The sequence below is a fragment of the Fragaria vesca genome, linkage group LG6 (genome assembly GCF_000184155.1).
Source record: "Fragaria vesca subsp. vesca linkage group LG6, FraVesHawaii_1.0, whole genome shotgun sequence".
NCBI lineage: Eukaryota > Viridiplantae > Streptophyta > Magnoliopsida > Rosales > Rosaceae > Fragaria > Fragaria vesca.
Window position 1 is genome coordinate 29,489,768 of NC_020496.1, and position 14,213 is coordinate 29,503,980.

Consider the following 14,213-nt stretch of genomic DNA (forward strand, 5'->3'; position numbering starts at 1 on the left):
TCTTGTTTGAGAACATGTCCAATTGAAACGGCATACTTCTGATACATGATATTTAACTGATATAATGAACATGGCAATTACTTGTGTTCGTCATTTTTTACAAGTCCAATTCCCAAATAACATATGAAACTTATGCTAATTACTAGCTTCATTCCAAGCCTAACTAACATCGTCATCCATCATTGTTGGAATCAATCATCCTTTCCAATCCGTCGAGTTACTCCTATGGATTTGACATGTTCAATGAACCAAGCTGCTCTCGATCTCCAGGTCAAGTTTTGCATTGCCTTGTTCTACTTTATCTTCTTCCATTCTCGCATACAAGTAGAAGAAACAAACACACAAACGAAAACGAATAAGCATGAAAAAGAAAAAAGAAAACCTTCTTCTTGCGGACCACAGGATCGAGCTGGGAAGCTCATATCTTCTAAATGTCACCTTGACCTGTAAATTGGCTTCCACTGCTCACACCATGACACCAAATCCATTCCCTACTTTCTTGGATCCTTCTCAGAATCAATCTCTCTCAAGAATGGTAGCTAGCTGTTGGATTTCCAATTATTACTCTTCTACCCTGGCCTCGATCTTCTCCTAATTAATTGGAGTTGGAAACTAAACACAATGTGTGGCTCTAATGGAGTCAACTTGTTTGGGCATCGAACGTCTTCATCTTCATACGAAACACGTACAATGCCGCAGCACAAGAAAATTGACAGGTGATTAATTAGATTAAATAAACTAAATTAACATTAACTTATAAGCTAATTAAACCTCTAGGCCGCAGCCTAAATTAAGTAATTAGCGATGCAGGGTACGTCAGTCATGCATATATGCATGCATTTAATCGGATTTATTTTCCTAAAAACGAAACGTGGGCGGCTTCGATGCTAATTCGATCAAATATTAGTAATATCATGTATTTTCTATTGTAATTTCCATCTCTAATTTAATTTACACCAAATTGTCCATATATCTCTGGTTTTATATATCCTGGATAATTATAATCCGGGTTGGATATATACGTACGATCCAGGTATTTGATAGAGAAGGATCAGAAAGGATACGTATACGTCAGTCCCGATCGAGTAACTTAGATTTATCCGTCCTTTTGGAATAAGAAGAGGTTGTATTTGCAGAGGAATATTCGAATGCATACCTGTATAATATGTAGGTATTGATCATCAATCCCTGCCTCACCCGTTTCCGGTCCTTGTCAATTTCTAAACTCATAGACTAATGATAAAGCAATGCTAATGCTACAGGTAATTCTAAATATAGAAGCCAACAAAGAAATAAAGATGAATTTGGTCCATGCTGGGGGGGACTACTACTGCTAAATGCGAATGCCACTAACTTTCACAATCATGCCCTAAATGAAAAGCCAGCCAATTAAAGAACCATTTCTTTTGCTGGGTTTTTACTTTGTTATTCCTTTTCTGGGTTTTATACTCAGCAGAAGGTTAACCATTTTTAAAGCCTTTGAAGCATCAAAAAGCAAAAGACTGAGTCAGTTCCCATATCAAATTGAGTCCATCTTGCATTTTGCACTTTCTATAATAATCAAATTAAAGCTGGGTTCAGAGTCTGGAAACTTCAATAATCCACTAAGTACTGAGGATAGGGGACATAATACTTGTCACTGTGCTTTGATCTACCTAGGTTTTTTTATTCATATGTCCGAGCGCTTAGCCAATTGCGCGGTTGGGTTTCGAAACCTGCAGGGGCCTCTAAATTAAAGTAACTTAATTGGACAAATGCTTTAAAATAATTAATCAACTTTGTTGGTTTGTTTTATCAGCACCTGATGTGTCCCAGGTAGTGGAAGACACTCTGATCTTTGTTAGTAAAGAACCTCTCATTAGGTTTTTCCTCACAATCCAATTCACCATGATAACAACATCAAAAGTCTAATTCTTTATCAGAAAGCAAATTAAGTATATATGTACTAATAAATTAATAATCTATGAGAAGCTTAGTTTAGCTTCGGTAAATGCTGAGACACACTCAGTGGATAGAGGCATAGAGCTAGCTAGTCTGTTTTTATATACAAGTTTTGCTAGAATCAAAAACCCAGTCGGACAGTAGCACTTTGGGAAAAAGCATTAAGCATTGCACATGCCATGCATGATATAATTGCTGCGGCTTCTGATAATTGAAGAAGCTAGATAGAGCGAACAAGTGTGGCTTCCTACCACTCACATTGTTGGTGAGGTTTTAGTGCATGTTCTGTACGTCTAATCTTAAACAAAACTACAACAAGTTCTTGATAAGAATTATTGTCATGAAGGGGCTTTTCTTTCCTTTTTTTTTTTTTGTCTACGGATTTATTCCAAACCAGGCTTATTTACAAAAATGAAGGGACTAGATTGACGGGTCAAGATATGAAACCAGAACGTGTAGGCATACGGGAACAAAAATGGATGTCTTTGCGTATATGCTTGGGTTGCAATCATCATGTCCCCCATATGATTTGTGTGCATGCATCAGTACCCGGATCGAGTTAATCAACGTTTTGAACCATTTCATCGTTTTAGAGGCTGTGGGATGATAAGAAAGATATGACAGATACCAGCAGAATTTAGGGTATCGTTTATATGAATTATGTTGATTAATCCTAGCCAATAAGTAGCCAATGAGTTATAAAAAGAAGAAGAAGAAGACGACGAAGATGAAAGGTGAAAGGTGAAAGGTGAACATTTGGGATCCATAAACAATTTGGTTAGCATGGTAGTGGGAGTTCAACTCTTTCAGCTTGCAATAAACTTTTGTTTAATTAAGTTTGTGGAAATGATTAACATGGGAAAATAGTTTCTTGTACCTCCTTTGTGTGATTTTTACATCATTTTTACTGTCACTCTTTTCTACTTTTGTCGATCAATGCATCCTTAATTACCTTAAATCGATCATAAAGCTAAATATGAATGTTAGCTAAATATAAAGCTAAACTTGTTCAAGATGGGACTATTCAGTGATTTCAATCGGTCACAATGTAAAATTCATTGCCAGCTGAGTTAATTTTACCAATTACCATACATGCATGCATGGGATGAAACAAGTTACCTTCGTCGCCACCTTGAAAGCATTTGACAACTCATTTTAGATTAGTTCAGTGATCACCATAAATGACTAATAGGAATTCACAAGGTAGAAATTCATCGTAGCTGATCGAGTTTTTTACGGAGCAGATTCTACGCACCAAGGTTCACTTGCACCATTAATGTGCAAGTCCTCAAATCACCGTATGTATGTGAAGATCTAATGAAGACTAGAGACCCTACATTCTTTCTTTTCATTTTCATTTTTGATCCGATTAAATTAAGCACCCATAATAAAAGTACATTTTATTCCACCTCAGGTCCTCACCTCCTCTGTTGGAAACACTTAAGACTATTTTTTTGGGTTCCAATTTTGTTAACGGTATTAAAATAAATGTATGATAATACGACGTGGATGACTGAATCAAAATATTGCAAATTAATTGCTCGGTCCACTTGCACCTTGATGTATAATATAATTTTTGACGAGGACATACTAACTTAAAAGTTTTCAAAGTTGGATCCTACTAACCGACTATTATCATTATATTAGAATTTGGTTTACAGGTAATAAAATACAAATTTTGTCCCAATTAGTGTGATATAATAGTGAGTGAACTGATATGATTAGGTAGCAATTAGTAAGTTTCAAGGAAAACGTTCAACTTCAACCTTACCTACCTGAAAATAATCATTTGGAATAAGAAACTGTAAGCCATCAGTTCAAATATACGACTTCGACCAAGTAAAATACTAAAAAACTCGATACTGGAGTCAAAACATGCCAAACTCACATTCGTTTTCCCTAATCGGAAGCTAGCTAGTCTTCATTTAGATGGAGCGGTTTCATTTTTCACATTTTTAATTAGTTGAATTTTATAGTAGTGAATCACATTTTGGAACCACATAAACAATAATTATAACATTTACATCGTTAACAATCTATATCATCATTTGTGTGATAGTATTCACTGTATTCTACTAAGAGTAATGCTAGCCATATATATTCAAAAGGTAATAACATATAACTGTACTATCAACTAAACTCGAAGGTTATCGATCTCAGCTAAATTTAGATGTGTGGATAGGAAAATATATGAGGTATGTTAATAACACAAAATAGTGTGTTAATATCACTAGCCTTTTAAAATAGAAATTGATTTCATTCATATCAATAGCTAGCAGACTATCAAAAGCTGAAGTTTCCGATGTTTATGCAACAAGGATTAAAATTTAATCCAAACTAATGGCATGTAATTACATGAGAAAAGAGAGAAAAAGAAAATGCAAGATTAATTAAAATTTATCATCGTAGCTATATCCATAGTGAAGCTTCGCTATGAAATTAAAGTGTGAAGTTCCTTATTTAACTCATTTTTTCATCATATCTCTATATCTCCACATCTCGACCGTTCAGTTTGTAGAACCTAATGCATAGATCAATTATGCAAAGTTTCATCTAATTTGATGATAGTTTGGGTTTTCGTAATCATTATTTACACAAACAGTTCTGGTTAGATAAATTTATGGTTTGTTCATTGATTTGATCTAATTTAGTACCTAAACGATCATCAAGCTTGATGAAATTTTATATAAATGATCTATATATTAGTATCAATAATCTGAACGATAGAGATGTGAAAATATGACGAGAAAATGAGTCAAATAATGAACTTCACACTTTAATATGTAGAAATATGACGAGAAAATGAGTCAAATAAGGAACTTCACATTTTAATTTTAGAACGAGACTTCGTTTTAAATATATATTATTTTTATTAAAAATAGGGTGGCAACGGGCTATGGTATTAAATTTGGAAAAACCAAGGGCCATTAGGCTATGATATGGGCCTATACAAATAAATAATGATAATATATTAATAACCATGCACATGGTGAAGTTAACTGTTTACCACCCACATAATTTGAAATTGATGATGATGCTTGACTGCTTGAGGCATAACCATCAACAACGAAGATGAAGAAGAAGAAGAAGCTGGGTCAACTGACAAAGACTGGGAAATTTCGGTTGAGAGGTACCAAAGCTTACAAGACAACATATGGGGATTGATATCTGTCTAATCATTAAGAAAGAAAAAAAAAAGGAAGTGGTTCTGTTTCACCTCTAATTCCAATTTGCACAATTGGAAATATTCGGAGGCTTTAGAAATTTCATCCTACTTGTTTCAATTTGCTGTTCTGACCGATCATTATACGCCACCTCGGCGCGGAACAGATAAACTTTGAAGAAGAATCCAGACAGGCAAGGAATGGCTTCTCAAAGAGAGGAGGGAAATCCTTGACTCCAGGTCATGATATGTGTTAGGGGACAAAATTAGATTCAACATTCAAGAAGGGGGACCAAAACAGTTGCAAAGAGCCAAAGAGAAATGGGACAATTTGGATTTTGAAACAACGATTCAAAATCTGGGTCGACTTGTTGAATCAATCTTTGATCTGTAATCCTGATGAATTTTCTTCAACAAAATATCAATCATGACTGGTAAAATGTCACGTTTTGGAAAAAGCAAATTCCAGGAAGGATGTGGATAGCCGATGAAAGGCAATTCTAAAACGTTTATGGATATCTGTTCTTACAAAAAAGTTTGTGGTACAATGAGTGATGACATTATTCTGCTCTATCTATTCTTTGCTTTGAACCTTTGTTAGTAGGAAAAGAAGCAAAAACGCTTGCCATGAATTCAAGAGGATGCCTTCAGCATATTCGGTTCAAGCTTTTTCTCCAAAATATCTGATGTATCTTTAGTTGTCTTCAAATCAAATGTTAACAAGAGGGTTGCTCCATAGCCATATCCTACACATGGAGAAACATTAAGTTATGATTATGCTGAAACAGTATAATGTTAATGTTAAAAGGAGAGGGAACTGAGACAAACAACAAAGCCGTAATTTTGCTAATAAAGAATTAAAAACTCAGTTATATGAATTCCAAACATATGTTTTGATCAACTTTATTCCAAGTAAACACAGAGGAACGGAAGAGATTTTCCTGGTTGCAGTAATACTCAGTTGCAGTGTCTTCTTTTAGTTTGTCAATATGTAGTTGATATTCGAATATAAAGAGAAGTTGAGCCACTATATAAATCAGTGTGAGACTCGTGAAATAACTATGCAGAAGTAATAGAAGGGAATTCTTACTGGACAGAATTTGTCGAAATCAGCTTCTGAAGACTTTACCCATCTCTGCACGCTGTTAAAGCTACTGAAGAAGAAAATGGTCAATATGTTTTCAAAAAATCAATCTGTAAAACGAATACTCATGGGGTCACACAATGCAGTAAGCTAGACTGAGTTTAAGGAAAGTAATGAACCATGCTGCATGCACACAGTGTGATCGTGTTGCCTATAGAGAGAACATGAAACAATATGGACAGCAAAACAATAGATTGCTAGCACCAGTATTCATTTACCTATTTTAATGAACCTGAAGTGAGGGCCTCACTCCCCGAATGAAAGATGAATTTGTCAAGAAAGACCTGAAAGGTAAACAACATAAAGCTTGTTAGGTTCATAGGCAAAAGAGGCTATTAACATCTCACAAAAACAATACAGTGGAGCAAAACTACAAAAAGTTCAAAACTAGTCATTGAATTCTAAGCTCCAGCTAGTTGCCAGATATATCATTATGATATTGATTCGAATGAACAACAACTTGGACAGATTACCTCTCTCATGCTCTACTTATAGCCTACTTGTAGCATCAAATGACGATAGCTACGGCCACGTATAATACACTGCCACAAATACTGGAGCGATTCCCGGAAACCCATCTTTAATCTCTCTTGAACGAGCCTGTAATCAGAGAGCAACATAAATTGTCAGCTAGAACCTCCATGATCATTATTACCTACACTGCATGAGATAGCTTACCATCTTACAAGGCACCGTTGAATGGCTCTAGATACGGGACGAATGATGGATGGATCCCGTTGAGCATAGAGCAAACCAACCTAAGTGATCAGAAGAAAAAACATGAGCATTATATGGCAGAGTACATCATTGTTTGCCAAGCCAACTTCTAAGGAAAAAGAAGGCAATTTTATCCACTTAAAGAATTTAAATTCAATTCAAAACTTTGCAATGACTTTCAGCTATCCAACAGATAATGTAGGATACAAAGCATACATAACATTGAAATATGAAGATGCTAAAAGTATAGTGCGATACTACAAAATTTACAATACATTGATCCAGAAATAAATGTGGAAGAGTAACAGGAAAGTAAATACACATGTATAAATGTACCTCCACCAATGCAACAGCAGATGGATCGTCAAAGATCTCCAGGCTACAATCAGCTAGATAATTAACCTGCAACAAGGTACATAGGTATTAAATACTTAAACAAAGGTATTTTATGATGATATGATTTGAAGCATTTTCCAGCCCTATCCTCTTCTATTTCTCCTGAGTTACAAAAAGTGTTTGGAGGGGCATAACATATGGTCCGTACATATTTGTTCAGAAAGTGGCGGGAGGGGAAAATGTATCATGTTTAGACTGGCTATCTATGAGCCAAAATTATTTAAATATTATATCTAATAATTAAAATAAACAAAAGTAAAATCAGTGTCCAAACAATGAAGTATAAATGTGTAAATGCGTGTAAGAGGATAGTGCAGCCCCCACCTAGCCATAAATATACTAATTAATTAGCATTCAGTTATTGGTTCAATTGCACAACAATTCTACAAGGAGAGAAACACAGTAGAAATCCATAGACCACGTACTCCAAATTCTGTATTGACGAAAGACTGCACAAAATCCATCAGCTGGACCTTTGCCCAATCAGTGCACAAGGTGGGTTCATCAGTTGGTGGAGGATGTCTCCAAGGGGCACCGAAGCGCAGTCTATCTTTTGATATCTTTCCCCTGTGAGCATCAACAGAAAACTTTTGCAGAAACCCCAATGCTCTATCCATGGCCGGATTGACTACAGTAATCTGAATGAATAAACTTTTAGAGAACTAAGGGGAGCACAAATAATCAGAAAATTAAAATAGTGATCAACATATCATCAGATCATGAATAGGATAGGACCAGAACAAAGCAAAACAATAGTATTGACAATTGAAATTAGTTGGTGAGCCTAATGTATAGACATCCAGAAAATGAAGACAATGAATGAAGTGACCATATATCTCATTATGTGAAGTGTGATTAAGTATATTTTAAGAAACTACCATGCAGTCATAAAAGAAACAATTGTAAACAAGATAATCAGGGTTCAATTAATGGACAGATAAATCAGCAAGATGCATACTTCATGCTCCATTACTCCGTATAGAAACTTACTTGCAAATATGCTAAATAAGAATCCACAATGTCCTCAAATGTGCCATCTTTGTTATCTACCAACCTTGAGATGAACGAAAACAATAATAGATATTAAACTATGTAACAACAATTATAAACAGCATAACCAGGCAGCAAGAACTATATTGAAATTGGGAAGAGTTGACTGTTTAGGCTGAAACAAAGACATTCCATTTTAGTTGTGTTCTGTTACCGAAATATTATATTAACCGACTTTGATGGTGATTGACGAGTTGAATATGAACTTCATATGTGAAAAAGAGGAATCCCTTTAGGAGTTTAAATTGGGGGTGGTGACCATGATGTGGTGCATATTCACTGTGTATGAAGGAAACAGATGATTTTTACTCTACCTCAACAGTAATTTAAATGTCCACAGATCACAAACATTGGGTAAAGCTAAATACATCAGGTAACCCCATAGATTTATTTATGTGGAAATTATAATAATGAAAACTAGTGTTTCCATATAAGAAACCAACCAAACCATATCTATTTGAGAAAATAAAAAAGTTCATGCAGCATGCATCAATATCATAGGAGATGGTAACACACAGAAATATGACACTTACTTCTGATAGTAATTGCCCTGCTTGAGTGCATATAGCTCGAATAGGTGCCGCGGATTTGAACCAAGCACCTCAGCAATTATCAACCACTGCAATATGGTAAATAATAATGCCATAAGTCACTAACAATTACAGTATTTATTGGGGGGGGGGGGGGAAGAGTACAAAAAAATGGAAAATCAGCAGGAACTCTAATAGATAAAAAATTTAAACTTAGACGCATCAATTACCTCTGAATGACTGAAGTAGTCAGTAACCATATGCAGTTTGGCTTCTTGGGGATTCCAGCCAAAGATCTGTGCAACAAACAGCGATTAAATGCTTGATATGCTTTGGCATCAGAACAACACACAATACTGACAATAGTATCGAGGAATCTACAACTTTGGTGAACAATCATAGACGATACATGGTCTATGACACCACAAATATGGTGCATGTACAACCATGGTAAACAATCATAGACTATACATGGTCTGTGACACTAGAAATTAAGTCACATGGTTATGTCAAGTACACACAGGTCATGGGCGGTGCTAGTCTAGAAAAAAAAGTGTAAATTTCTCTTTAATGATTAAGTAAAAACAGTCATTTGATTGTGTACACACAGAGATTATGAAGTAATGTGGTTTCAGTTTAAGTACCTCACGAGAGATGAATATGTCTGGAAATCCAAAATCCATGTAAGCTTGGTATGAATAGTAACTGCGGTATGGACAGTAAGAATCAGAATTCCTACTTGTGACGCATAGATAAACAAGTGATGTGATGTTACATTTTACTAGGGATGAACCTTACCTATCTGATGTCACAAGTACAAGAGGCAAGCACCTCTCATTTGCACCTAAAGCAATAATTCTCCAAATTAGGCTGTCATGGTACATCGATCCACTGACTGATGAACTCTCATCTAACAGAATTGCATTCTTCAAAACTTCAATATTGTTTATTACCAGCTTAGGCTGCTCAATCATAATTTGAAACATCAGCCAATTACTAATTCAAACTTGAAAGACAATAACTTGCATTGCGAATCTAACATGACAACTTACCATCTAGTAACACAATATCAAAATTTTGAACTTAAATTACCTGAAAATGATCAATTTCCGCTGCTTGTGACAACAGCTCCAACAACAAGCAAGGCCAATCAGTACACGAATTGGCCAAAGACCTCGAAAACCCACCAGTCCGATTCAAATGTGCAATGGCATTATGCCTCCAGCTATGCTGTATTTTAACAACCTCCTTAGCCAACTTCAAAGCCACAACAGCCTCCCTATAATACGAAGCCTCTTCCATGGACAAGCTCCTCTTCTTCTTCTTATCACTCAACCCCAACACCCCATCAATCTCCTCAGCATCACACCTAGCACTCAACACGAAAACAGCCCGATCCCACAGAACAGAGCCGGAAACCTTGTCGGAAAACGCATTCTTGGAGCCTTTATTTCCCTGAATAACCCGTCGAAGAGTACTGTGAAGGCTGTGCCACTTGGAAAGGGTGGAGAAGACTTGCTGGGAGGTAATGGCGCCCAGCTGAACGCCCTTGTGGGCCATGGATTCGAGGCAGCTTTCGAGTTTGTCTGTGCAATCGGGCAAGGCCGGGGGCGGGCAGTTGGACCAAGAGGCCCAAGGGAAGGACTGGTTGAAGTGCGGGTGGTGGTCTTTGATGGACTCGGCGAAGTCGACATAGCCGGTGAGGTGAGGGCCTTGGTTCCACTCGCCCAGCAGACCTGTGAAGAAGCAATAAGAGTGTTAGAGAGAGAGAGATGAGAACAAGTAGAGAAATGAGAATGGGAGGGAGCGTGGGGTGTACGTTCGAGGATGAGAGTGGTTTTGCCGACGCCGCGAGGGCCGTGGAGGATGAGAGGCTGAGGGACGCGGTGGTGGTGGGCGTGGTTGTTGAGAACTGTTTCCAACAGTGGCCTGGGGATGATCCTCCAGGGTTTATTCACCATTGCTCCTCTGGTCTCAGTAAGTTTGAATGTTTAAGATTGTGTTCTGCATTCTTATACTGAAATTGAGTAAGGCATTTTATCAAACACTTGGTGTGCAATAGAAAAAACCATTTAGAAGCTTAAAAATGGAAAAACTAAAGATTGCCCAGAAATCAAACAGCGTAAATTTACCTTCAAAGTGATCAACGGCGAAAAGCCCAGAAGCTTGGGACTTGGGTAAATCTTGTTTCCGATGGATGGTCGAAGGACTTAGTGTGCTGTGCCTAAGTCCTTTTTGGTGGGGAGGAAGAAAGGGTATTAGGAGGGTTTAGGGACCAATGGGGCGAGGAGCTCAGCTAACATTGAAATTGAAAATCCTGATGCTTTGCTTTGGGCTCTGAGATTGGGATTGGGAGACAAAAACTCTCTGCCAGGCGGCCAGGCCCATTCTTATATCGAAATGTCACCATAGTTTGTGTGATTATAAACATTTAAATGTGTCTGATTATAAAACTTGGTGTGATTCTTTGTGATAAAGCGTTTAGGCTTAATCTCATCTCTTGTATTCAACAGTTTAAGAGTAAATTTCAGTTTATTACCCTAAACTTTAGGTCTAAAATCAGTTTGATACCTCATTTTTTTAACAATATCCGGAAGCCACGATAACTCGGTATTAGAGAAATGCGAGCTGTGAGACGTCGTATCAGGTTTTGGACTAGGTTCCTCTACAAATGTTTGTACTTGCAGTTCATCATCTACCAAATACCTGCCCTTGAATCCACAATTCATTAGAAACACCTCACAACCTAAGCATTTTTAGAGCCTCAAAATGTTGAAATGCAAATCTTTACATGACAGAAATCCACTTTGATTCAAAACAAAATCACATTATGATTATAAAACTTCGTGTGATTCTTTGTGATCAAGCATTTAGGCTTAATCTCCTCTTTTGTATTCGAAAGTTTAACAATTTTATTAATCAAGACTTGAGGGCAGCCGTACCATCTGCTCTTTATTCACAAAAAAAAAAAAAAACACTGTGATTATAAACATTCAAGTTGTCCAAAAAAAGTTTCCGTACTCTTGTTCTTGTGAGATTGGTTGCTTCTGATGTTAGTTTGCAAAATATATGACACATTTGATTTGTAAAGCTAACGTTTCGAATAGAAGGATGAGATCATGAGCTTAAACATGGCATGGAGAAATGGAGTAAGCGTCCAAACATTCAATGAAATCAGAATTATTTGTCACAAGGTGAAATGTAGTACCAATGTAGTGAATAATCTTATTAAAAAAAAGTTGGGTAGAGCAAAATCACAGCTCTCATCGATCCTAAAGTGAAACAAGCAAGACTTGGCAGTTGTAAGTTATCTCAGATGGTTGCAGAACTGCCATATCCTGCTTTTTTTATACAACATCTGCCATATCTTGTTCGTAGTAGCAAAACAGCGGTTTTATGCAGCATCACCAGCTGCAATTCTTCCTCTGCAGTTTCTTCTAATTCTTTCCCTTCCAAAATGTGACCTGTTATACAAGTTCAAAAGTTAGATTTAGCAGGGTACTATCTTTCAAGTTAAATTTAGCAGGGTAATGAAAAGAAATGCAAAAGTTTACAAGGTACATTTGTTCCTCTATATCAAGATGAATTTTGCAGAGATCTTCCTCGTCTGTGGCAAGCCTACAACAGAGAATCATAGAGCAAATGACATGTAAGCTAACGATTTGTAGACATATACATGCATGTGTAGTGTTCATCTAGGAATGCCACTGGAACTATGCTTACTAGGCCAAAGGCCCAAAGCCAATGCTTAATTAGAATAAACTGCAGTACTTCTGTACTCAATTGAAAACAAGAACGAAAGAAGAAAAAATAAGGAAATGCTACTAAACAAAAGCAAGAATGACTTCATAGTACCATATGTAAAGTTTGTCAAGTTACATGTCACATACAGCAGGACATGGAGGCAGCTGCCGATTATCAATAAGACAGTAACCCTCTGCCTAATATTTGTGCTGATTATGACACACTGATGGGATAACCTTGAGACATGCAGTAGCTAAGAATAAATGGAAGTCCAATAATAAGCTGTCTACTTTAATCTGAATAGGTTAAGCTTTTGGACGCACAAATAAGATCGAGTGATAAGACATCTAGCTAAGAATCTGTTTGCTTGATTAGATTAAGCAGTAGAAGTTAAAATAAAAAAATAATATAATGGCTTCAAGTAAAGACGTATACTTTAGACATTGAGGCTCAATGCTTGGTAAAAAGATGAAACAATAAACAAATAAAAACCCCACGCCGTCAAAATAAAAATGCCAAACTATAACAGTAAAAGAAGATATTAGAGTCCGGACTAACATGTACGTGTGCATCCAGACTCACTCTTATTTACACATTATTGTCAATGTAATTATCATCTTAAGCGTTCAAAAGTTGAATTAACCAATAAATATCACCTCTGTAAAAAAACAATGTAAACAAAAATCGTTTACTGAGCTAGCTGAATGAATCTCACAACATGAAGAGCATTCAACCATCACAACTGAATTAAGGAGAACTAATTCAGAACAATTTGAATCAGAGGATAGCTGCTTACCCAATTTGCAAACCAGTGAGGAGGGAACTGCACCGGTCGGCGTCACTCTTCCCCGTGAAATCCATGCTGTATGCTCCAATTACCACCAGCCACAGCTTCCAACAAATCAAAATCCACAATCACAAATATACAATCTAAAATTTGCATCCTCTTTGTTCAGACATATCATGAGTGTAACAGGAAATTACAGATTAGATACACACCTCGTTGCTGCTGTTAATGATGAACGGAATTCCATAAACAATCTCCGGCGAACTTCATAAAATAGACAAGTCGAGCCCAGGCCCAGGCCCACGACCTCTGTTAGTTCGTTAAAAGTGGAAAAAGAAAGACCGTGACACACGACTCTTTTCCCTCTTTAAAGTTTTCTCCTCTCTCCTCTCATTCCTCCTCTGCCATTGTTGCTCTTCCCCACACACCTCGACACCTTCGCTTCACTTTTCTCCACCCTCGTGTCAGACACCCCCTCTCCTCTCCCCTCCCCTCCTCTTCTTATTCTTACCTTCCAAGCAACGCTTTCATGCTCCCAAGCAACTAACCCGACCCGGCCTTAGCCCGGAGACCCGACCCAATGCAGACCTCCTCCTCCTCCTCCTCCCCACTCCAAACCCTCCTCGACCTCATCAACGAGACCCTCTCCCTCCTCCTCCGCACCTCCCTCACCGTCCGATCCTTCCCCTCCCGCTGGCACCCCCTCCGCTCCAACCTCCTCTCCCTCCACTCCTCCATCTC

The 14,213-nt window shown here is 37.3% G+C and overlaps 2 protein-coding genes across 2 annotated transcripts in view; one reads left to right on the top strand and one right to left on the bottom strand.

Annotated features, from left to right (window-relative positions):
* Positions 1-5,840: 5,840 nt before the first annotated feature.
* LOC101299397 lies at positions 5,841-10,902 on the bottom strand. The gene is made up of 14 exons (XM_004304034.1): positions 10,761-10,902; positions 10,034-10,677; positions 9,740-9,903; positions 9,586-9,646; positions 9,172-9,237; positions 8,945-9,030; positions 8,352-8,415; positions 7,787-7,999; positions 7,302-7,367; positions 6,927-7,006; positions 6,722-6,848; positions 6,467-6,532; positions 6,195-6,258; positions 5,841-5,850 (listed from the first exon to the last, which is right to left on the bottom strand). Exons 1-11 carry the CDS (start codon positions 10,900-10,902, stop codon positions 6,734-6,736), a joined length of 1,701 nt encoding a protein of 566 aa, XP_004304082.1. The 3' UTR covers positions 5,841-5,850; positions 6,195-6,258; positions 6,467-6,532; positions 6,722-6,733.
* A 3,150-nt stretch (positions 10,903-14,052) lies between these two features.
* The window catches only part of LOC101315369, a 2,659-nt gene continuing 2,498 nt past the window's right edge, over positions 14,053-14,213 (top strand). Inside the window, exon 1 of the mRNA XM_004305925.1 lies at positions 14,053-14,213. This exon is cut by the window's right edge and continues 1,578 nt beyond it. Within this exon, the coding sequence (XP_004305973.1) occupies positions 14,053-14,213 (161 nt within the window).

What these genes read in the sequence shown, in the direction of transcription:
- LOC101299397 (XM_004304034.1), bottom strand. Translation starts at nt 10,902, where the DNA reads ATGGTGAATAAACCCTGGAGGATCATCCCCAGGCCACTGTTGGAAACA. An exon ending in ACTACTTCAGTCATTCAGAG is followed by an intron (nt 9,031 to 9,171) that starts GTAATTGATGCG and finishes ACCATATTGCAG; the next exon opens with TGGTTGATAATTGCTGAGGT. An exon ending in TCGTCAATACAGAATTTGGA is followed by an intron (nt 7,368 to 7,786) that starts GTACGTGGTCTA and finishes ACCTTGTTGCAG; the next exon opens with GTTAATTATCTAGCTGATTG.